Source organism: Aphis gossypii, chromosome X, assembly GCF_020184175.1.
Source record: "Aphis gossypii isolate Hap1 chromosome X, ASM2018417v2, whole genome shotgun sequence".
NCBI classification, from domain to species: domain Eukaryota; kingdom Metazoa; phylum Arthropoda; class Insecta; order Hemiptera; family Aphididae; genus Aphis; species Aphis gossypii.
The window spans coordinates 21,021,939-21,047,210 of NC_065533.1; the positions used below are offsets into that span (position 1 = coordinate 21,021,939).

The following is a 25,272-nucleotide window of genomic DNA, read 5'->3' on the forward strand; positions in this document are numbered from 1 at the left end:
ACGGCGACGTCTTCATGAAAGGCCGGGCGGCGCGCTCGTCCTTCTGGAAACGGCTGGCGGCCGCGGTCGCGGTGGCCGCGCTGTTGACGACGTGCGCGTTCAACTTCGCGACGGCGCCGCTCGTCCTGTGCCTGATGGACGGCGGGTGCGAAGACGTGTCGGTCACCTCTCTGCGGGGCATGTACGCCAGGACGATAGCCGGCGCGTGTTTCGCGTCCGCGGCCGCGTTGCTGTGCAAGTGCGGCGCCACGGTGCCCGTCTACGTGCAGACGGTGGACGCGCACGACGTGTACGCGCCGACCACGGTGGCCGAGCGCCGGCACCGGGCGCTGTTCTGCGGCCTGTACGTCGGGCTGTGCATGTCCGTCACGCTGCCCGTGAACGCGCTCAGGCTGTCGCTGCTGGTCGCCAACCGGTCCGAACCCATCGTGCTGGTGTTCTTCGTGTTCATGTACCTGGAGAACGTGGCCATGTGCCTGGGCGAGACGTGTTTCGTGACCCTGTGCCGGACGCTGGGCGACAAGTTTCTGGAGATCAACCGCGACCTGCAGCGGCTCGGCGAGGAGATGGTCGGCGGCACCCGCGACGACGCGGCCGAAAGGTCGACGACGGCCGCGCTGCTGGCGACCACCGTCCGCACCACGGCCGCCGCCGGTGGTCGAGGGGTCACGTACGGCGGCGATTTTTACGGAGGCCCGGGCAGACAGTCCATGGTGGCCAACGCCGTGGAGGTGATGCGGATCCGGCACCAGCTGATCCGCGACGCCACGGCCGTGCTGGTCGACCTGTACGGGCTCCCGGTGGGCCTGTCGCTGTTCACGTTGGGCGTGATGACGCTGTTCGACATCTATTACCAGGTGTCCAACGTCATGGGAGCCGACTCGAGGATGATGATATTCATCTACATGTGGCTGCTGCAGTACACCATCAGGTTTTCCGCCATCGTAGTGACGGCGCACAACACGGTCAAACAGGTTAGGTACCTATTACCTATTATATAATTATATAACCGTCCTTTTCGCGCCCGCCAAGTGCACGCGAAACTGACTAAAATTTTGTGTCTCGGAGGAGGGTAAACGCATCGTAGCAGAATCGCAGCGAGTGTATTCGTGAATCTTACAAGACAAAAAATCTATTATATCTAACGTGTAGATAGAGAATCATCGAGTTCACTGCCTGCGGCCGAGTTTCGCCCAAAAGTTCGACTCTGCTGCGATTTCCCGGTAGAACGCCGCGATAGTTATATAGTCAGGGCCGGTTGTAGGCGTAGGCGACGTGGGCACAAGCCTACGGCGGTAAAATTTATATTCATATATAGAGGCGGTAATTTTGATCTTTGCCTGCTTATAAAAATTTGCTTGCACCTGCTCTGGTTATAGTGAAACCATAACACGCGATGGATGACGACGGTAGATGACTTGACAGTGAACTCGCGGTTTACAGTCTCACCGAAGAACGACACGATTGCAATACGACGTAATAATAATGAGTAACTGTGCGTAATATGTCGTGTTAAAATGACGGGAAGTGAGCTATTTAAATCTCTTGCGTCATTTGCGACAAGAGCTACGAGTCAGGTACTCGCGCCTCTGTAGCCTTCGAAAACGCCCGTCTGTCGATATTGTATAGGAATCCACGATGAACGGCCCTACGCTGTTCTCCTATCCAAATATCTAGATTTTGTTTTTTTTTTTAATTAAGTTTAAAATTAGTTGACGAGTAGTTATAAAATATAAAACAGATAAGTTAAATTCTCCATGAAAAAAAAATAATAATCTACAATTTTTGTGAAGGAAAAATTTATTAAAAAATTACTCAAAAATATTTTACATGAATTCGGCGTTTTGTTTTTGTTGTAGATAAGCCTGAGAAAAAAAGCAAATATAACTTTGTAATCTTCTAAAGATTATAACAACCTTATTAGTCCATTAATCAGACTTTTTATAAGCTTCAGTTTTTACTTTATGTCAGATGTATTTCTTGGTAAAAAACTACCTTTTTTTTTATAATATAATATAACATCATAAAATAAATATAAAAGCTTATAAGTATGATAACATACCAATCAAAAAGTTTATTTTCATTATTGTCAATATTAAAGAAGTTCCAAAAATTACTTAACATTGAAAACTATACTAACTTTACGTATATTTAAACATTTGAGCATTAATTGTTATAGCTTTTAACTACTATTCTTCACAACTTACACTGCTTACGACTATGCAAACTCCTCATCGGTTCTAATATTAATATTATTTTAATTTTAGTACTCTAAACCTTTCATTAATAAATTTTAGAAACTAGATAAAGATAATACAAAAACACTTTGTCCTTTTGCGTTGTATGATTTTTAAAAATTAATATATTTAGTAATTATTTATTTTTGTTGTAGGCACTCGAATCAAAAATATTTATAACGGATCTAAACAATCGTTATTTAGATAATAATACTAAAGAAGAGGTAAAAATTAATTTAAAAATCATAATTATATTGAAAGCTTAATAAATATTTATTGTATTATTTACAGTTACAAATATTCTTTAATCAAGTTGCCAATTGTTCGATTGAAATTACTGCTTACGATTTCATTACTTTAAATAATCATCTAATAACTTCTGTAAGTTATTCATGCATTGTGAGGAAAAACATTTAGTTATGAGTTTTCATAAACAATATTAATATTTTTAAATCCTTCATGAAATTATGTAAACTTTTTGATTTAATTTAACAGGCGATTATAGCTGGAACAACATACCTCGTAATATTATTACAATATGATTCACAAATTGTATTAAACGCATTCACTACGACTACGACTACGACTACGACTACGACTACGACTACATTTACAACTACAATGTAAAGATGTTCTAAACAGCATTTAATTAATACTCGTATAGTTTGTTTTAGTACATTTTTATAATAATATGTACATAGTGATATAAATAAAATATTGTTTATGTGTAATAAACTAATAATATATTAAATTTAGTTTTATTACCAATTAATTTTAATAATTATAATAAACGATAAGTATAGACAAAATTGCAGAAAAAATGTCAAATGATTACTAAGCGTCATTCTTTTTATAAACAATAACCTCTGATCAAATAATAATAATAATTCGTTGATTTGCTAGTTAGTAGAAATGAACACAAGTAGAATAAATAATTAATAGGTACATAGCAAAAATACTTATAAAGATGTAAAAAAATTAAAAAATTGAATAAAGAATAATATATAATAAAAATAATAAATAAATAACGATCCGAACTATAGAAAGAATGCAATAAGAAAACTAAGAGAGTTAATGTACTTACCTACCATAAAAGTTAAAAACAATATTGTATTTTTTAAATTAATACAATATTTTGTTATTTTCAAATAAATAATGTAATGTATTTTGTATTTTTAATAATTATATATAAATATATCTACTCGAACGTTTTTATTTTGAAAGACACGAAATGATGTGTTCTTCGTAAATTTATAACGAGTTGTTTACACGCGTTAAAACGGCTTAATACATATTATATGCGATATAATGACGACGAATTCGCCGAAAAACAAAAAGTGTCGAAAGTCGGTCGTAGAGGGAACAGTCGAGTTTTTCGTTAGGTATGTGTAATTGGTATAGGTGGTCCCTCGCAGCTGTCAATCACTGATGACTTTCGACCTATAACATTACGTATTTTATTGCGTGTACGACGGGCTAGACATAAGCCGAGCATACGATAAACAACTCGTGCGCCGTTTCGGAATCGACCAAATCGTTTGTGCGAATCGAGGGTTGTATTTTTTTCTCGGCACACGACCGTAGACGGATTTGAGTGCACATTACTATTCAGTATAAGACGTAGGTACCAATTTACGACGATAAGAAGATACGTTTATATCGAGACTTGTTCTGAGGATTTTTTCGAACCGCGCAGACTGCAGTCAGTGTGGAAACGTATGCGGATCTCATGGCGGTATAAGATGCGTATGCGGTCAAATGACGCGACAGTGACCTGCACACTCGCCCTCGGAAATTTATATATCGCCAAAAACACGCAGTTCGTACAGTTCATAATAAGCCCTGCTGGAGGTCGCGACGATAGACGGTAAATATTATGTTTTGAGTATACGCTGCAGTATTTTCGAAAAACCAGCGGATTACAATATACGGGGTGAAATATATCGATTTTGAAAACCTGCAATCTCGCAGCGAGCGGACTCGAACGTCGTGGGACTTGTTATTTTAAAGGAAAAGTGCCTACGGTCACGATAAGTATATGTTGTTATTTACTCCGAAAGGCTAATATTTATATTGTTATTTACTCATCTCTGGAACGTCGCCGCCGATTTCACAGAACACAGCAGAATTCGGCTTTTAGCGCGCCGGCCGTTTGCGGACGGTGCGAAACAATAATAATATATCGTTACGCGTGCACCCGCGGTCACCCGCACACCCACACACTGCGCCCTACACGCGCGCCGCCGGCGGTCATGGCGGCGGTGGGCGAAAACACGCGGGGCGCGATGGCGTCCGCCGCGCTGATCATGTCGTGCGTGTACAACTACGCGCGGTCGCCGCACGTGATCTGCTCGATGGGCGACTGCGACACGGTGACGACCACGGTGATCATGGCGATCTTCCCGCGGGCCGTGGCCGTCGGGTGCATGGTGTCCCGGGCGGCGGTGGCGTACAAGAACGCGACGGGCGCGGTGGCCGCGTACGAGGCCAGCGCCGCCGAGTACGAGGCCCACTATCCGGTGGACGCGTGCGGCGCGCGATGGCGCCGGGGGTTCGCGGCCGCCCTGGGGATCGCGTGCGCCGCGCTCATAGTTCCGGTGAACGCGTACCGGATCCACCTGTTGTACCTGCGGTACCGGGACGGCGGCATCGTCGCGTTCCACGTGTTCATGTACGCGCAGAACGCCAGCATGTGCTTCGCCGAACTGCAGTTCGTCGTCTACTGTCTGCAGCTGTGCCGCATGTTCTGCCAGATCAACGGCGAACTGTCCGCGCTCAAGTCCGAGACGATCGCCGTCAACAGGTACCCGGCCGTGCTCAGGTGTCCCGGTCCGCTCCCCGCCGCCTCCGCCGCCGCCGCCGCCACGCTCGGTCGTCCGCCGCTCGCCGAGGACGTGGAGCGGCTCAAGTTCAGGCACCAGTTCGTCAGCGACGCCGTGGCCCACCTCAACGCCCTGTACGGCTTCCAGCTGGGAGCGTCCCTGTCCGCCCTGTTCGTCATGTCGCTGTTCGACATCTACGCCGCCGTGTCCAACGTCTTCGATTCGTCCAGGTTTCACATGTTCTTCTACGTGTGGTTGTTCCAGTACGCGTTCCGGTTCACCGTGATCGTGATCATGACGCACGTCACCACGAAACAGGTAGGTACCTATAGGAAAATAATAGGTATTCTTTGGTTTATAATATATTTTGATTTGTACACATATAGGTAGGTGTATACTCAAAGACCACATTTCTAACATTAGATTTTTATACCGTTTATAACGAGTATCCCGAAGTTGAATACAAACTTCAGGTCACCCGCAAGACGTTCCGATCGTAGGTACTCATAAAACATTTATACGACTATGATAAATTACCACATAAAATGCACCTTATTAAGTCTTTAAAAATGTTTTATTAGGCATGTGTTTTCAATATTATAAAATATATTTTATTATTAAATTTTATCATCAGTCTTTTGTAAATTAAAAAATTAAACTAAAAAAAAAACCATATTAATGTAAATAGGTATAATATTATGTTGTTTCATTATTTTGGAGCGCTGTCTTTGAAACATCGTCTTTAGTATATTATTGGCAGTTCACCTCAGATAAAAATTTTGCACGAGTAGGATAAGTTATCCTAAGATTTACCGACTCTTATTTGTAAAAGTCCGAACTACAAAAGTTATTCGGGGTTTGATTAAACTATTTTATGTATCCTAGGTTTTACTGGTATTAGTGGTATTCGTTCTTTTATCGTAACACATACATCAGTTTTCAAAAAATTACCTTTGTTAGTTGTCATTTTAAAAACAAGCTTTATAATATTATCACAGGACATAGCTTTAATGGTGTAAAAAAATTAAAAATATGGTCCCTGGGAATTAAAAATTCTGAAAATCATAATTTAAATAAAGGAAAACATTGATATGAGTACGCTTGGTAAATTGTCATATCATATATTTTAATTCTACAATTTAAATTATGTACATTTTATAATATTTGTCTTCAAAACATTCATACGTACTTATATACAACGAACTACATGCTCGGATGGTCCGTTACAATAAATTAAAATATTCATAAACGTATGATGAAGATATTTGTGCCATTTGTTAAGAATTAACACAACAGAAATAACTTTCATAATAAAAATAAAAAAATTTATCAAATTTTGAAATTACATATTATTTTACTTCAAGACTTGAATACTCCTCAGTACTAATTAACTTATGATTTTCCGTCAAAAAATAATAAAACTATTTTTTAGGCACTCAAATCGAAAATTCTTATAACCGATATCAATTCTCGTCATGCGGATAACTATGCAAAAGAAGAGGTAACGTTATGCTGTACATTTATCATAATTTATAACATAATAACAATAATAGTTTTATTACAAGCATTTCTATTGGTTTTAGTTACGATTGTTTTTGCAAGAATTATCCAGTCGTTCGATGGAGTTCACAACATTAGATATGTTTGTTATTAATATACGTCTCATTACCTCTGTGAGTTATACCTTGTTTAAATTTAAATAATTTATTTTCACATAATATTCTTTAATCATTGCCAACAAAACCGCACATAAAAGACATGCGATAATTAAAGTGAAAGTATTTCACGTTATCTATATGATGATAATTTCTATATATATTACACATTCATATTTATACAATTATACATAAAAATATTTATATAATTTTATCAGTAGATAAGTATATAATATATATTATTTTGGAACTTCGAGATTAATAAAATGATTATATTTAAAAAAAAAAAAATGTAATAAAAGTTTGGTTTTGAAATATTGTTCATGTATAATGTGTATAATTTCTACTATCTTTGAACTGAAATGGAAAAAGCTAAAAATGTTAGTACTTATACGACTATACTGGTCACTGAAAGATATTGATTAAATTGGTAATACCGTTTGACTACAATAGAAAACGACAATAGATAAATGAAAATCTCGCAGGATTAAGATTGAACATGGGTAGGACATATTTATTGGTTTTAGTTTTTTTTTTATAGTAATTACATTATCAATTTTCTCTATTCTTAATAATTTCAGCACTTAAATGAATTTGGGTTTATAAATCTTCGATAAAGGATTTTGCGGTAGAGCGTAGTTCCTAAATGTTGATATATCTAAGTAGATTTATACGTAAATACTAAAAATCTCCCTTCAAAACTGACAGATATAATACGTAATTCTAATCTAATTTTGTCTTATTGTAACTGTCTCATTTAACTTGATTTCAATAGTGGTTCTAATTTATTATGTTTTTTTTTTTCATTTACTAGGCGATTGTTACGGGTACGACATATCTCGTTATATTGTTCCAGTTTCAATAAATTAAGGATCAAAGCAAATATTATCTTTAAATAGTATTTATATATTATATTATGTTATCGTTAATAAATAAATATACATACGTTTTACATAGAACTAGTATTAATGACTAATGTGTAGTTCAAATAACTGAAAATGTCGCTCATCCATGTTATAGAACAAAAGTTCCCAAACTTATTTGGAACACGCATTCCAGAAAATAAAAATAATTAATCACGCCTGCCTTGAATAAATGAAACATTTTTTATTTGTGTGCACTGCACAGAGAACGAAATTACTATAGTGTATTACAATATCAATATTTACCTCGCATCTCCTATGTTAAGTGTTAGTGGCGTTTGCGTCTCACAGTTTGGGAACTACTGGTATAGTAGGTTTCAAATTTAAGTACCCTCTGTGTAGGCAAATGTAATAGATATATTAAATTTGTATTCAATGATATGAAGAACGATTCTAAGCAAATACAGTATTTTTCAGTTTCAGTTTATATTGTTAAAGATATTTTATAATTTATTTATTTATAAGTATTATACTGTTTGATAGAAAAACATCACATAATTATATTATGTCAATTTATGTATTAGACATTAGTTATAAGTTTGTATAAGTATAGTATAGATAATTAACTTCAAAGTAATAACATTATCTATTGCATCTCGTCGGTTTTTATTTATATATTTATTTATAAGTGAGTTATGAGCATTTTGAAGTTTTAATATTTTACGTAACTATAAGACTCACTTAAAAATTAAAAAGTGTATAAGATGCTCTGAATAATACTATTACCTTTAGTTTAATAACAGGTAAAATTACTATAATAACTATGCTAACAGCATAAAATTGATTCCGCTGAACTAAAATGTACTGTGTTGTATGTAAGTAAGACGAAGATAACACATGCAGGTGTGGAGTCCTCTTAATCGATCCTTCAAATCTTTGTTAAGGTAAAAAATGTACAAAAAATTAAAAAAATAAAACTTTTGATCATGTAAACAATAACGTTAATTGTATTCATCATAATTATATCAACGATACGTCTACCAAAATATTGTTTTAACGTATTCTTGGATGTCAAAATAAAATAATTATTATATTATATTACTTTTAAATAAAAATATAAAACTTACTCTTCGCTAAGATTTTCTTTAGCAATCTCGTAAGAACTGAATTCATTAATTTCATTGATACCATTTATTTCTAAATTATTTTTATTACGCAGTGGCATAATAATAGTTTCAATATTAGGGTAAACACTATTTATAAACATATTAAAATAATAATCTGTAATTTAATTGTTGTACTTGTGAACGTGCCTGTATATAACTATTGTGTTATGTATAAAAAAAACACATAAAATAAAAACTTACGATAGTTGAATCAGACCATCATCTTCATTGGAGTGATTGGATAATGCATTATTAACGGCACCATCACTAACCTAACCATATCAAATATAATTTTAAAATTATTAAAACAAAATAAACAATTTAATACTAGTATTTAAATTAGTATTGAATATTGATTAATAGTTATGATTGTACTTAAAAATTTTAAATCGACCGTTATATGTAAATTGTCTGATGGCACAATGTCGTTATAAGAAGTGCGTAAAATCAGAGAGACATAGGTACTATCTACTTATTTGAATAACGATAAAGTCGGAGCAGATTGTACTATTTAGGCTGTAGACTGCACAAAGGTGGAACCTCCTAGAAGGGAACCATCGTCTCCTAAATATTGTCTAAAATTGTTGCTTGAAAAAAAAATATCAATTGAAGCACAAAATAATTATAAGAAAAACAATTCATAATGTTTGATGTACCTACCTGACATATTTTTCTGTGGGTTCGTGTTTAATTATTTCATTAAAAACAGAATTACTATTTTTTTCTATTAGTTTGAAACGGCTTTTCATAATATTTTTGATGGATTTTTTTTTAGAAATATGTGTTATTTTTAATTTCTCAACTGTAGGGTTCAAATCTGAATAGTTAACCAAGACAGCGTAATTTTCTTTTTTATTCGTCAATCTAAATACACTTTTATTCACTTTTTCGGGTGAAAAGTATTCGACCAGTACGGTGGGATTTTTTTCATTAGACAATGAACGAGTGCCTGATGATTGCCATTCAATACTGTCAGCAGATATTTGATTGTATGCACACATATACCACAAACCTGGTTTTGCTTCTAAGTTATAACACTGCACTACGTCATCATTGTTTAAATTTGGTTTTTTAAGTAATTTAATGGCTTTTTTTAAGTTTAGAGTTAAGCGATTTGATAACAAAATAAATACTTTGCAAAGCCATTTTCATACAATAAAGAAACAACAATTTTTTTAAAAAACGGAATAAAACACACGCACACCACTAACTTACAACTACTACTAAAATGAACGAGTAAAATCAATATATTTAAATATCTTGTACACAGTACTTAAGTAGTCAAATAAAAATTAACTGTAATTTGTTATTTCTTTGATAAAAATACGTTACTCATATATTTTAGTGTTTTTAATTCCTTAATTGTATGAAAATTATACAACTATTTTAATTATTTACAATATCTTTACGATAAAGATAAAATATTAAAATATCATGTAAAAATAATTTTTTAAACTGTATGTTCAAATATCCATGTATAAGTAATTATATAATAAATATATTATTATTTGATGAAAATATCTGACAGCTAGAATCGCATTTGTCATACTCATTAATATTGTCCTTTGATTATTATTAAACGTATTAATTTTATTGTACGACAATTAGGTATATAGGTAATTATTATAATTGCTTATAATATTTATATTCTTGTATAAATATATTTTATTTTATAACATAGATATTTATTATTTATTAATGATAAAATAATTCAAATTATCGTATGTATCATTGTATTGAAATGAATCATCTTGTTTGTAAATTCAATTTCATTCGTTAAATTACTTATTTGTATAATTGTGTAGTATAGGTGATACCTAATTATTATTAAAGTTATAATTTAATTTTATTTGTTACTTTTTGAGTAATTACTAATTTGTATAGTTGTATTGTATACATAGGTATATCTAATATACTAATTATTTTATGAGATAAGTTTTAATTTTTATAAATTCTTATATTTTTAACACAATAAATAATGCATATTGTATAAAAAATTATGTTTAAATGTTTTTAAAGGGGTTGTTATTAAGGTATCATACAAAATAAGTGGATTCAATTTTTGATATTTCATTTTAAAAATCTATAAAACCGTTGTGCCTTTTCTTGTTTTTTTTTTTCACTTTTTACTTGTGAATAATGGGTATAAAAAATTAAAATATCAAAAATCGAGTCTTATATGTCACCCAATATAACTTTCCTCTACAACTTTTAATTAAGGTATTTTTCTCTAAAACCATTCAGTACCTAAGCCATATTATTGGAACAAAATTGACATATTTTTGCTAATGTTGCATCCCCTTAATAGTTCATACTGAAACCGAAAAATCTATAAATATATATAAAAGCATATATTTTTTTTGATATTTTAAGTTAAAATGTAGACGAAATTGCATATTTAAACTATAAATAACCATATTCATTATTTTGTTATTGGTAATTCATAAACATTATTCGTGGGGACTGGAGAGTGGGGACATACATTTTGTTACATAAATAATTATATTTTATGAACACAATTACAATTTAAAATTCAAGATTCTTGATAAAAATGAATTCAACCTACTGTATTACAAAGTAGTAAAATAAATTATTTTAATAGTAATATCAAAAAATATAACATGAAATATACTTAGTGATATTATAGGTTCATATAGACTCAAAATCATTTTTCGTATACAATGACATATCATAATTGAATTAAAATTTAACACATCAATTGAGTCAAGGACTCCCTTGACACCTACTATACAGCGAATACTTGCTTATCTTTTTTGATATTGAAAATTCTGAGTAATATCTCTGAGTAGTAATCTATTATATTTTTACGAAAATAATCAATAATTAATTCATATCCATGTACAATTATTTAGTGTGCTAAATGCATAAGCTACTGATACATACCTACTTAAATCAATATTATACATTTAAAACTAAAAAATGCTGATCACACAATATAAAAATACAGTGGATACATATCATTTTTAGCACAAATTTCATATTATGTATCTATCTACTTGTACTTGCGAATTACAATGTTTACAATGCATATATCACACCTCGTATATTCGTGTATTTTAGGTACTTAATTGATTTTACTGTTTAAAACTTTGACCTCTTATAATAAGGGCCTCAAGCAAATACTCGAACGGTAGATAAAAGTTACCGAGGATAGTAAACAATATTATAATTATTACCTGGAAATACCTAAAAAAAACTACCCATCATACAATTTACTGTTTAATAAAAAATATAGACAGCTGTCTATCAAATGTAATCCATCTCTTAGATTTAACTAAATCATTCAGGGTCAAATTTTATTATTATCATTATGCATCATCATAACCAATAAATATATTATTTCATAAACAATATTTTTGGTGTGTTTTTATTGTATTGCATACATTTTAATCCAGGTATAATATACGTATAATAGCAGAATAATACAATTATTTTAAGTACCTACCTATTTTCATACTCTTGAATATTTATCTTTTTTATTATAGAATAAAACTCACTCATAAATATGCATTATGGTTTAACTATTCAATCTGTAAGGTTTTAAGTTTTTATTACAATAATATAATATATTATTATTGTTATTCTCGATATATTTAAAAAAAATATAGACGAGTCTCGATAACTCGAATTTCTTTTTGTCCATTTGAAATTCTTATACACTCAATGCAATATACGTAACTTGAATAATACATAAGTCAAATTAATTTTTACCTCCCTTAAAATTTGAGTTATCGAGACTCGACTGTAATATAATTCATATCTAAAGGCACCGTGTATAGGCAATTTCGGTTTTGTGTAAATGGTATTCAAATAGTATAACCAGCTTTCTTATTATAGATAACCGAATGTTCCGTTACAATGAGGTAATTCTCAAAAATTTTGTTAAAAACAAATGAGAAAAATAAAATCTTTAATATCGGTAAAAGTATCATAACGTAAGGTTACGTAAATATACTTACGATAACCAAAACAGTTTACAAAAAAAGTATAATTATTAAAAATAACAATAAATAATAAAATATTATTCTTTTCCTTAAAAATACATAAGATACAAATACAAGTACAAACGATGTGAGGGCTAGAATAAATATATTTTTTATAATATTTAGAGAAAAATAAAAAGGGATTCTAATATTTATAAACAATATTACTATAAATGATAAATTGATATATAAACAAAGAAATCACTCCTGGTATGTTTAAAACCAAAATTTCAATTATTTGAAAATTCACCATTCAAAAATTAGTATTATAATAGTTATAGATTTATGAATGGATGTATTTGAATGTGTAGTTTAAAAACAAATTTAAAAGAAAACAGTGACCGCTTGTAGTTACTATATAATGAAAGGTTAAATATAAAATAACAAAAACAGAAAGTATGATAAAAAATATATATTAATACTTACGTAGTTTAGCGGAAAAATAGAATGGTGTATAATTTATTGAAACGAAAAATTAAATCAATGTTATACATTTTTTAAATTGTTAAATCTATTTAGATCTAAGTGTCGGGGCCCAACAATATCTCATTAACTTTCACAAAGATGATCTTTGATTTCAATCTTAAAATATTATATACAATAATGTATATTATACATACTATACCTATATAAGCTCAACAATAATTACCTGATAAAAATAATTAAATGACGTTGTTACAAATGCAATAATTAAATTCAGATTATGTATTCAAAATAATTTATAGTTTCAAGTAATACCTAAATCATATTTTTAAATCTTAATTTTTTATTTGAATTAAAAATCGATTAATAAAATATTTTGTAATAGTACAAAGATACATAATACTTACAGTATATCATATAGGCGCTGTAATAGTAAGTCATTAGTTATTGCTAACAACAATCATTGTGTATTTCATGTATTGCAGTGATTGACGCAGAAATGCACTTCGTGTATTTTTATGCTTAATTCCCGTAATTTTTTATCTTCAGTTATTTATAGTTTTTACATAAGTCCGAAAAAAGAGTTTTTATGTAACACTGTAATAGCAAATATTTTGGTAGTACCGTTTGATATTTACAATATTATTTTCTATGATTGTGGTTTTGATATATTATTATATCATATTATATATATACAGCTATTTTGCTCGCCAAGTAACCAAATTAAACGTACTAAACAAACATCATTCGATTGATAACGACACAACAATATTTAATATGCTAAAACAATATCGTATACAAATAAAATAAAAATGGACGGTCTGCCTTTTATACCGGGATTTCGTTTTAATGACCTAACAGTAAGTAACTATATATCGTAGGTATTATAATATTGAGATAATTCTGAGCGTAGAAATCCGTAATAATTGATATTAAAATATTAAATACACGAATTACTATTTTTCTTATATTTTATGTAGAAACAATATTTCAATTTGAGTGCTCAGTTCCATTGGAAAAACGGATATGCTCTTCCCAAAGCCAAGTCAACGGGTATAGGAAAGAGTCCACTAGACGTTGAAACCATTTTGTATGGTCAAAATTTTGACGTCGCTGGGTAATTATTACTGGTACTTAAAGATACTACTTAAAATCGTACGTATAATAATCGCATAAAATGTTAAGGAATGTGAGCGTAACAGTTGGCTGTAGGTATTAGTATATTATGCTTTCATAACTTGAGTATTCCACGCAGGTTCCTACTTGTAAATATAAATTTTGATCTTAATAATCGTGAGTCAAACCCGATAATTTGGCCTAACACTTATCAAGAACCCACGAAAAAAAAATTTAAGCAACACGAATGAATATTTAAATGAAGCAACAATAGTGGAATACCTATTATAGGTTTTAATTTAACTTACCTTCTTCTCGTATATATTGTATTCTTGTTTATTATGGCATGTATTAACAATAATATATTTTTATATCATCATGAAAATCGTCGGATAGCATAAAACGCTTTATTTGGATTTTACAAGTATTATTTATACGTACATTATATTGTTCAAATACAATCAATAAATAATAAATTCCAAATAAAGGCTCTGTATTAAGTTAAAACACTAATAGCATTATTATATTCTATAGATTATAGATATTATAGTCTATAACGTCTAAATAATGAATAATTTAATAAATATACAAAATGTATTAATATAATAATAATTTAATATTATTACTCGTAATAATTGATTTTATACTAATTTAACTATATTATACTATTTCTTATTTAACTCCAAATCAAAACAAACTATTTAAATTTAATATCAAATTAAACTGTACTTTTAATAGTTTTAATAATATTATGTCAATAAAACAATTACAAAGAATATGAAAAAAAGATTATAATATCGAATATTCCCTAACAATAGTTTTTTTAAAAAATTTATTTTTGTTTTTCGTTAAATTTTATACGAATTTTGATTTGGATGATACGGATTTCGAACTTAACTGTTTATTGATTTATTTTATTTGGTTCAAAAGATAAATAAGTTCATAACATCACCAATTGTATGTTGAATTTACACTCTACAGTTACGATCCAACATTGACATATGGAAAAGCTAAAGACCCTCCGAAACCAATTGAATTACCACATTTCGTAAAGCTCGATAGAAAATGTCTGTCTTTTAATGGATATACCCAACATACTATAACAAATTCGCCAATAGAGACATTTCGAGTGCGCAAAGTTAAAATTACATACTTCTTGGTTGATGACACTATTGCCGTCGTGGAGCCCGTTGTCAAGGTTAATTTTTATCTTTACTATTCTTTGAATACTATGTTTCTTCAAATTCTATTTTTCAGTAACGAATAGCCGACAAAATTATATATTTAATTTACTATAAGCTAGTACACCATGTAAACATACTATATATAATTATTATTTAGGTAGGTAGGTGCCTACACATTATTACGTGTCACTTAAACATGATTTTTTCTTATAAAACTATAGCATCACAGTTTGGTTATAAAAGCTGGTTTTAAAATTCCATCCAAATTTCAGCATGTTAGGCACATATAGATTTAAAATTTAATATCTAATACTTAAAAAAAAAATAATTAAAAATCATTAAAAATTCTTGAATTATATTTTAGAAATAATATAATAACTCTATTAACACATAAGAACATATATTACTGCCTATATTTATTAATAAGTAATTATCTGTAATTCAAAAGTAAGTTAAAATTAAATTATCATATTTAGCACAATTATATGAAGTGATAAAAATATTTAGTTTAAATGAACTTTTATATTTTAATAGCGAATACACACGATAATATTATATACTCTGATAATTGTATTATTTTTCCATTTTTTGAGACTGGATTTTATTTACTAATATCGACTATAATATGATTAGTTTTGAGTTAAAAAAAATAAAAAAATAAAAATATAAAAAAAATTTAATTCTATGACGCAATTAATTAGGTATTAAAAAATTGAAAAAGTTAAAAGTTATACTTTTATATACTCTTCCCAAAACGTGTATTTACTATTTGAAATATTATTCAAATTTTCGATCTCTTTTTAGAATAATTTTACGAAATAAATTGATACATAAAAGATACCTACTACGACATATTTCTACAATTTTTAATAAGTGTTATAACCAAATTATGTTTGTGTGGACATTATATTTTAAGTAACTTAGACATAGAAATAGGTATATAGACAGGATATAATTGTTTAAGACGCAAGTCACAAGACATTATTTTTAAAAATAATGTATGTTGTTGGTAGATAATAATACCGACGAAAACTATTATTAGCTTTCGTATAACAATATATGATATGCTATATTAGATAATAACTATTTTACAGATAGTTAGTAGTGAAATATCCTTAAGAAAAATGTTTTTATTTTTTTTAATCCTACAGAACGCGGGTTATGTCCAAGGGTGTGTACTAAAACGCAGTCAAATACCGAATCCCTATCGCGAAGGTAGACCTTGGCACTGGTCCGACTTCATCATCGGCGAGGAAATCAATTTTTACGGAATCGCGTACAGGCTGTGCGGCTGCGACCTGTACACCAGAAACTATTTGACTAGCATGGGCGTAGTGGTGAGCGAAAATTTACCGGTGATCGATGACCCTTACACCGCAATCAGAGAGAAGAAACAAAACGAACAATCGAAACTGCCAACGTTGTCGTCCGACGGTAAGTCTGCAGAGGACAAGCTCAGGCAGTTTTTGGAATATGACGGAAAAGTGTTGAGGTATGCATAGTTCTAGTTTGGAATTATGAAGACCACATAACGATATTATGTGCACAATTATTACACACATTTTTATGAACACACAATAGTACAAATGGCGTTAATGATGAGAATATTAGATAATAAAAAAATATAGACGTCGCAAACAATAATGTTTTTATACGTATCGTATTTGAATCGTAAATAGGTACCTATCTATTTTTTTTTTTTTGATTTTAAACAACTACGTATATTTTTAAAGAAATGAAGTATTTATAAACTGCGATAATTTATGCAATAACTCATTGTCAATTAGTAAAAGGTAATATAATAGTAACAGCAAATAAACTGGTATGGTAGCAAGTATGGAATAACTTATTTCTCCCCCTCCACAAGGTTGAATGAGGCTGATTAATGAATTAAAAAGCTAAAGCCGAGTTATTTTTCTATAAAAATAACATAAAACGAGTTAAAATTTTTTCTAGAATAAACCCCATGGATTTAAAATATATTTTGTTTTGATTAAGTTAATTATATCATATTACTATGCTATTTGTTAAGATTGAAAAAAAAAAATTTTTATTTTTTTTTTATTTTTTTTAAAGTAACTTATATTTAAGTAATTTAAGTCAACTTGAAAGTTTTAAAAATAAAAGAAAATAGTAACTTATATTTAAGTAAGTTAAGTCAACTTGAAAGTTTTAAAAATAAAAGAAAATAGTAACTTTGAAATAGTTAACTTTCAACTTAACTTAAATTTTTCCATGTTAAATTAACTTAAAGCGTAAAAAAATCTGTACCTAATCCACATGTCCAACCAGCCTTTCTATGAAACATCCCTTGAATGTAAACTGCATTTTTCATGACTATATTTCCCTTCTCCGTCTTCTTAACTTATCCTTCTTAGCTGATCATTGCTGATCTCATAATCTTGATTTTCTTAATAAGCTCTTATCTGGCTCTGTCGACTCTTCTTCTCTTCTTGCTCTTATTCACTTTAAAGTTACTGTTAGGTGTACCCGCAACATACATACTTCTTTTTATTTCAAATTGCTCTACTATTTAAAAAACGAGCCCATTACCCTATGATGAAGTTATCTTACAAGTATCTGTCATTTTTTACATAAAATTGTATTATTATAAATTTATTATCTTATTTTAGTTTATTTTTTATTATCTATTACACTTGTTTCTATGTTCCATACTTATAATAAGTATCTTATACTTATACTATTTTGCCAAAATTACACCATAATTGAACCTGAACTCACGCCCATTTATCTTTGGTAAATAAATTATATTTTAATATAATAATTAATATATTTAAAACCATTAACAGATTCTACGCGATTTGGAATAGTGACATTTCGGATCCCACAGATTTCAAATACTTCACAATCGTTTATTACCTAACTGACGATCGGTTAGAAATCAGTGCATCAAAAACCATGGGTAATAATTGTGAACTGAATCCATCAGCCGTATTTTTAAGCAAAATGAAATTACCCAAACATTGGTCAAATTTACCACGTAAGTAAAAATATTTTCCACTATCCATCTCGGAACATACCTATAATAGTATGATTAGTTTTTAAATATAATGTCAAAGGTATTTGAGATATTGGTTTAAATTCATATTTTATGCCAATATAATAATGGATCATTTTATTTTCTTAAATTTGTTCAATTTCCAGCCAACTTCCCATCTATTTATTTAGAAGCAGGAAATGAAGAATATCAAGAATATTATCGACCAAGAGATTTCATAATTGGAAATACAATAAGTGTGATGGGTCGTAGGTGTGTAAGCCAAACTGTTTAACCAAATGTCTTGAAAATGTTAACTTTTATTCTCTTCTTAGGTTTATGTTGTATGACTGTGATCCGTTTACTAGAGATTACTACAAAGATATGTTGAAAATTATTCAACCTGAACCCATCCAAACAATAAATCTAAAAAAAGATAATTTAACTGTGGCTCGACTGGTATCTATATCATTTTTATATGGACAAACAGCTATCTAAAGAGATTTTAGTAATTTTTTCTTTTTTATGATGATTATAAATTATTAGGCGATACCACCTCATACTGGTATTGGTGATCCAAACGATACACGCCAAAATTGTTTATCACTTGTACCTAAACCACCAAAAACTTTGGACTTTGTTACGTTTGTGCTTAACGCAACTAAAAAGCTTAGGTATAAATTGAAGATGGTACCTGTGTATGAAGTGGACAGTCTTCGTGATTTTATTATGGAATATTGCATTGGCAATGATCAAATGTGCATAGTTGAATTAGCTAGTAAGAATAGTGGATTTATTAAAGGACGGTTCATGTCAGCAGCGCGGTTACGGAAACCCAATACCAGTGTAGATTCAAATCAGTTCTATGGGCCTAAAGATTTTGCTATCGGTGATAAATTTATTATATTATACAATTATACAAAACTTTACATTTTACATACCTTTTTAATAAATATTAAATTTAGACATAGAAAAATTTATTTTAAAAATCATTTTTTTTTTTATACAATTATTACTTTAAAATAAAAAAAATAAAAAAAAATAAAAAATGTATATTTTTTTTTGTTTGTTTTAGGTGCTGAATTGCATGCAAAAGGTTTAGTTTTCATAATTACTGAGTTGGACTTGTGGTCGTACAATTATATGAATGAAAACAAGGATATGTTCACCCAAGAAGCCATTGATGGAGCTAAACGTTTTTTAGAAAGTAAAAATTTGTTAAACAATAAAGAAAATGTGGAAAATCAAGAAAATCAAATAGCAGTGCCCGAAAGTACACCTATTGTATCGGCCACCTAATTTAAAAAAAATGGTTACGATTTTTTTGTGTGTTCAAAAATAAACTTCAATAAATATCATCAAAAAGTTAATTGTACTAGTTAATAATTGTAATTTCATAGATACCAACATTTAATAAACTATTAAGAAATATAATTACTAAGAACTAATATTATATTGATAGAAAAAAATGAATTAAATGTTATTACACTTTAACGTATAATGTAAAGATATACTTTTTTTATATTTTATATGTATGTAAATGATTCCGCGAAAAGCAACTTTACTGATAATCCGCTCGAGGATACTTGAGAGTATACCTACTATATATATTCAATATTGATTAAAATTTAAAACATTTTGTACAACTTAGTACTTTTACTCGTATATTATTATATTTTCTCTTATAAATTCATTAATACATACAACAATGTTTCTATGAGTACCTATTTTTTTTTTTTTATATAGATATTCAACATTATCCATTTGTTTTATTTAGCATACAAATTAGGTGTTTTTTTAGTCTATCTGTTTGCAACAATTCCTGACGTAAGTCAGCCAAATTCTTTTTTATTATTTTATCTTTTTCCACACTCTCGACGTAATCATTCAAAAGTAGAGGATTTTCAGTAAAACAGTCTGACTTATGGTCTTTTTTTATTTGTTTTTCATACTTCTGGTAATTTGCTTTTGCTTTGACATGCTGTTTCCATTCCTGTTTTTATATCAATACAACAAAATAAAAAGTCATTGAAAAGCTATTTCGTATGTATGACTAAATCTATATCCTATATAGTATTATGTACTTCTAGATATTATAACCATGGGTCCCCATACAACAATCGTAATCGTTGTATGCAATAATGGTCCATTTATTCTTATTAATATACTCATATAAATATATAATATTAAATACGTTTATGGTAGATATAATATATTAGTAAAATATTATGCTGCGTAAATATAAGTCAATTTGTAACTTAAATAATTTTTTCTGTTTAATATTGTTAGAGTATAATTTTTGAAAATTAATACTACATATTAAAAAAATTCACAGTTATTAATAATAATCGTAATATTTGAAAAAATGATTGGCTACTCTCAATATAGCAAAAAAATGAAGACTTATTTTTTTTAATCGTTTGTGGTAGCTATTTTATTGAGTTCATAAAAATAAATATTTTAAAGCATACGTTTTTTAAGTTGAGTCAGGATGTGAGTAGACTGTAGAGTGTAGAGAAATGTTTTGTACAATATTATATTACTCATAAGACAAGTGCTTTTTACGTTTAAAATAATTTGAATTTGAATTAAATATCTAAATCACACAACATAATATACTTATTACTAAATTTATTTATTTATTTGAAAAAAAAATGGACTCAAATCAGAGTTTTTAAATTGAACAGCAAATTTGTTAATTTTGTTATCAAATTGTTGTCTTGTTAAACTAGTAAACTAAAGAAAATCAACTTACATCTTTAATTTGTTTTAACTCAGCTTGTTTGTTATCTTTTTCTTCTTTTAAATTAACAAGTTTTTTGTCAATATTGGGAATTTTAGCTAATTCAGATTTTATATCTTCTAGATATTGGTTTTTGATATTTGTCCTAAAAAAAAAAAAAAAAAAATAGTGGTAGAAAATTGATACTTTTTGCAATTGAATATTTTATTAATTGATGAATAAAATGACATTTTCAATTCTGTTTTTTTCATTTTCAACTTGAAATCAATACATTCAACTCGTTTTACGGCAGTCAATATCTTATAATACATTTCTAATTTACAAAATGTAATGGTTTGGGCGAAAATTATTAGTTCAAGCAACTAATAATTATGAAAATACTAATAATATAACATAACTATACTTATTATATAGGTACCAAATTACTTATATGGATATATTGATTTTCTGGAATTACTATCTTCGATTGATTTTAATATAATCAATCTCAAAAAAGAAAAGCTAAGTTATTTCACGTTCCGTTTTATAAAAAAATTATTCTTCAATTTCATTTTTCTTAGATCTCTATCATTGATGAGCCTTATATCGTATCATGTAGAATTTTTGTTCATATCTCGTAATACTTAGGTAAAGGCAGAATGTTTATACTGCCTTAGATTTCAATGTTTTAGGTATGAACTATCTCGTTTATCTTACATATTTCCTGGTTACAGTTGCTATTATTTGTTATTTCTTTATAATATTACCGTTTTACCTACTTTATTTAATACTAGTATTTATTATTTGATATTCTTTACTTATATTAAATTTTCTTTATTCCCATTTGTATGCACACACTCACGCATATAATATACATATAAGTAAATTTGCATTTATACGTACTGTTATTCAAGACATTAACGAATTAAAAGTTAAAATTAAATTAAAAAGTTAAGTTAATTAACTCGTTACTTTTTTTTGAAATTAACTTTTATCTTAATAAGTTAGTTTTTTTTTTTTTAAGATTAATATTCATTAAAAAGAATACCTTAATGTTTGTAGTCTATATACTCAAAAACTATTCAACCAATTTTAATAAAAATTTCTAATTGTTCTTAAAGATATTAGGAAAGTTAAGAAAGTACTTCAAACCATGTTCGAAAATATATCAAGTGCTACTCATACAGTCATATCTATGTATAATCCACCACATGTAGATTTCTCATTTCCATCAAATTAGTTAGGTTAAACCGACAGCGATTTTCCATTGAAATAAAGATACAAGTATACAACCATATACTATATAGGGTAGCATAATATATAGTATATATATTTTTTTTCATGGACGAAGCTAGATTATGAAGCTAGTATTTCATAAAAAATAATTACTATGTAGTAAAGAAAACATTTTTTAGTAAATTAAAGTTTACCCCATAATAAGTTATTATTATAGACAAAGTCAATAAAGCTAATGTGTGAATTTGAACTTCAAATCTATAAACAAAAAAAAAGTTGTGATGCATTATACATTTTTTATATTTTTAAGTTTCAAGAAAAATTCTTAACAGAAATTTAGTATTAAACGTTGAAGCTTTAGTAATACAATTTAATATGTAGTAATAGGTATATTATTGAAGTACCTAGTACCTACGAAACAATAATTTGTATATTGTTGCGATTTTGACAAAACTTGAACTTTAGGAAATGTCTTTTTAATATTTTTATAACTATTAAAGGAACAAAAAATTATCTTAGCTTTAATAGATTTATATAAAAATGTACAAGTTATAGTTAAGTGGGTACCTATCAATAAAATTCACAATGAAAACTATAACAATTAAGTTTTATTTTTAGGAAAAAATAAATATTTATATTAAAAAAGATCTTGAATAAAAAAAATAATCAAAGATGAATAAAAAAATGTAGAAATTAATGCTATTTTTAAGTTTGTCTATCTTGTTAAAAATTATTTATTGTTATTGTAATTAGTAGTATTTATACAAGTAAATATGTACGTTATATATAATTACAAATATATATAGAAAACAGATCGATGATTATAGCTAGTATCTATTGTTATTACGTAGAATGCGTTTGAGATGTTAGTTATTAATTATTACGCATCAATTATTGAATTATTAAATCGAATCATATTCTGTCCCTTTAACAGTTAACAACAACAATGTGAGGGACCAAGTCCATGGGCATACATGATGGGTAAGGCTCAATCTAAAAACATCTAAATTTGCTCCTTTATATCCGCCATTGAGATTATAGCATCATTAAAGTAAAATACTCACAAAGTTTCTAGACTGTTTTCAAGTTGTTTATTTTTCTTTGATAATTCCTGATATTCAGATATACTAAACGTGCTTGGTGCCAAATTTTCAATATCTTCTCTTCTCTTTTTACATTTTAGTTTCTGTAAAAAGTACTCCAAACGCGCTTTGTTTAGTTTGATATCCTGCCGTTTACAGGGATCAATCAACTTTTCTACATCCTAGTAAGGGTTAATATAATATTAAATCAGCTAAGAATTACGCAGATATATAAATTAGATAAGTTTATCATATATTTGATATCTCAGCAAATACAACTAATTTAGCGATATTAAAAATTAAATAAATTAATGATAGTAGGTACATACAATTGAATTTGTTAAGCAGCTATTTAAGTATTTTATAACATATGTTCAATTAAATTACGTTATCAACTGTGACAAAAAATTTTATTCTCAAATGCTGTAGATTTAAAAAACCAAATTTAAAATCATTGAAGTTACATCTTGAGAAAGTTTTAGCTGTGTCTTGTCATATATCATGCCCACGGCAGTTTTTAATTCCAAGTTATACTGGTTTTCAGCGAGTTCTGCACATTCTATGCGTTTCAATTTCAAATATTCAGTATTTATTTTTATTTTCTCGTTTAAATCATGTTTTCGTTTGACCGCCGCTTCCTTTTTCTTTAAGAATTCCATCAATAACTTTTCGTAGAGTTGTTCGACTTCCTCTTTTGTTCCATTTTTAATAGGAACATCAGATTCGCACTAGTAACAACATAGGCACATACTCGTATATCATAATTATTATTATAATTTACTTGTATTTAGACAATTAAGTCTGTTTGGTGCTTGATAAATTTAAGATAAAAAAATGTATTGCCAACAACTATTCGACTAATAACTTACAAGTCTTAATTTATTAAATTTAATAGTTAATGTACACCGTATTTTTACAGAGGATTATCATAGCATGAATTGAGAAATTTATAAATTAGTGATGTCGATTTCTCAATTTTAATAATTTAATATAATCATTAATTCCATAAGCATTGAACATCTAATTCAAATGAAAGAAATTTCCACTACCTTTCTTGAAAAGTTAAAAAAAATCTAACTTTTATTATTGTTTAACTTTTATTATTAAAATTATAACAAAAAAAAAAAATTACTTATTATACTGTGTGGTCAAATATCTTAAAATTTTAAAGTGAAAAAATTAATGAGCCTTTCACGTTATCACATGAAACAGTTCTTAACAAATAAATTATGTAAGTGATATATTTCCTTTATAAAATTTCAACTATTGTCAATTCTGCCCTTAACCTGCAAATAATCACTCACCAATCCCTTTTCGATGTGTTCGGTTAAGATGTTAAACACTCTAATTTTTCGACGTCTGAGATCTGATATTTCTAACCTCAGTTCGTCTAGACGTATGATTGATAGTTGGATTTGTTTTTCGTCATTAGCATAATCAATATGTTCATCGATTACGTTTTCATATGACTCTGGTTCTAGAATTATATGGTCTTCGTATAATTCAACTCCCAATTGCGGTTCTTCCTGTTCTCTTAACCACCATTGTTCATCCAGTGATTCATCGAGGGTCTCAATAAACTCATCGTCAAAGGACATTTAAAATCGATAAGAAAAAAATAGTATATAATAACAATATACGTATATTTATTTTCTTCTCTCGTCGGTAGGTATTTATCTGTTGTCATAATGTATCAAGGTAACTATATAAATACACATACTGTCAATACTACGATACATGAATCAGTAGGTATTTAAGTTCTTT

General features: G+C 29.4%; 4 protein-coding genes across 4 annotated transcripts; 3 read left to right on the plus strand and 1 right to left on the minus strand.

Moving 5' to 3' along the window:
- On the plus strand, positions 1-2,916 carry LOC126552915 (uncharacterized). The gene is made up of 4 exons (XM_050208061.1): positions 1-974; positions 2,393-2,461; positions 2,529-2,618; positions 2,733-2,916. Exons 1-4 carry the CDS (start codon positions 15-17, stop codon positions 2,862-2,864), a joined length of 1,251 nt encoding a protein of 416 aa, XP_050064018.1. The 5' UTR covers positions 1-14; the 3' UTR covers positions 2,865-2,916.
- A 1,606-nt stretch (positions 2,917-4,522) lies between these two features.
- LOC126552411 (uncharacterized) lies at positions 4,523-7,331 on the plus strand. Its single transcript, XM_050207113.1, has 4 exons — positions 4,523-5,377; positions 6,492-6,560; positions 6,643-6,732; positions 7,296-7,331. Exons 1-4 carry the CDS (start codon positions 4,523-4,525, stop codon positions 7,329-7,331), a joined length of 1,050 nt encoding a protein of 349 aa, XP_050063070.1.
- A 6,564-nt stretch (positions 7,332-13,895) lies between these two features.
- Positions 13,896-19,838, plus strand: LOC114129964 (EF-hand domain-containing protein 1-like). The gene is made up of 9 exons (XM_027994836.2): positions 13,896-14,030; positions 14,151-14,287; positions 15,268-15,484; positions 16,622-16,962; positions 18,281-18,471; positions 18,636-18,741; positions 18,804-18,927; positions 19,015-19,357; positions 19,544-19,838. The coding sequence occupies exons 1-9, from the start codon at positions 13,983-13,985 to the stop codon at positions 19,765-19,767; spliced, it is 1,731 nt and encodes a 576-aa protein (XP_027850637.2). The 5' UTR covers positions 13,896-13,982; the 3' UTR covers positions 19,768-19,838.
- Positions 19,839-20,119: 281 nt separating this feature from the next.
- On the minus strand, positions 20,120-25,198 carry LOC114129967 (uncharacterized). The gene is made up of 5 exons (XM_027994840.2): positions 24,813-25,198; positions 23,973-24,236; positions 23,491-23,690; positions 21,224-21,356; positions 20,120-20,461 (listed from the first exon to the last, which is right to left on the minus strand). Exons 1-5 carry the CDS (start codon positions 25,104-25,106, stop codon positions 20,225-20,227), a joined length of 1,128 nt encoding a protein of 375 aa, XP_027850641.1. The 5' UTR covers positions 25,107-25,198; the 3' UTR covers positions 20,120-20,224.
- Between the last annotated feature and the right edge of the window lie 74 nt (positions 25,199-25,272).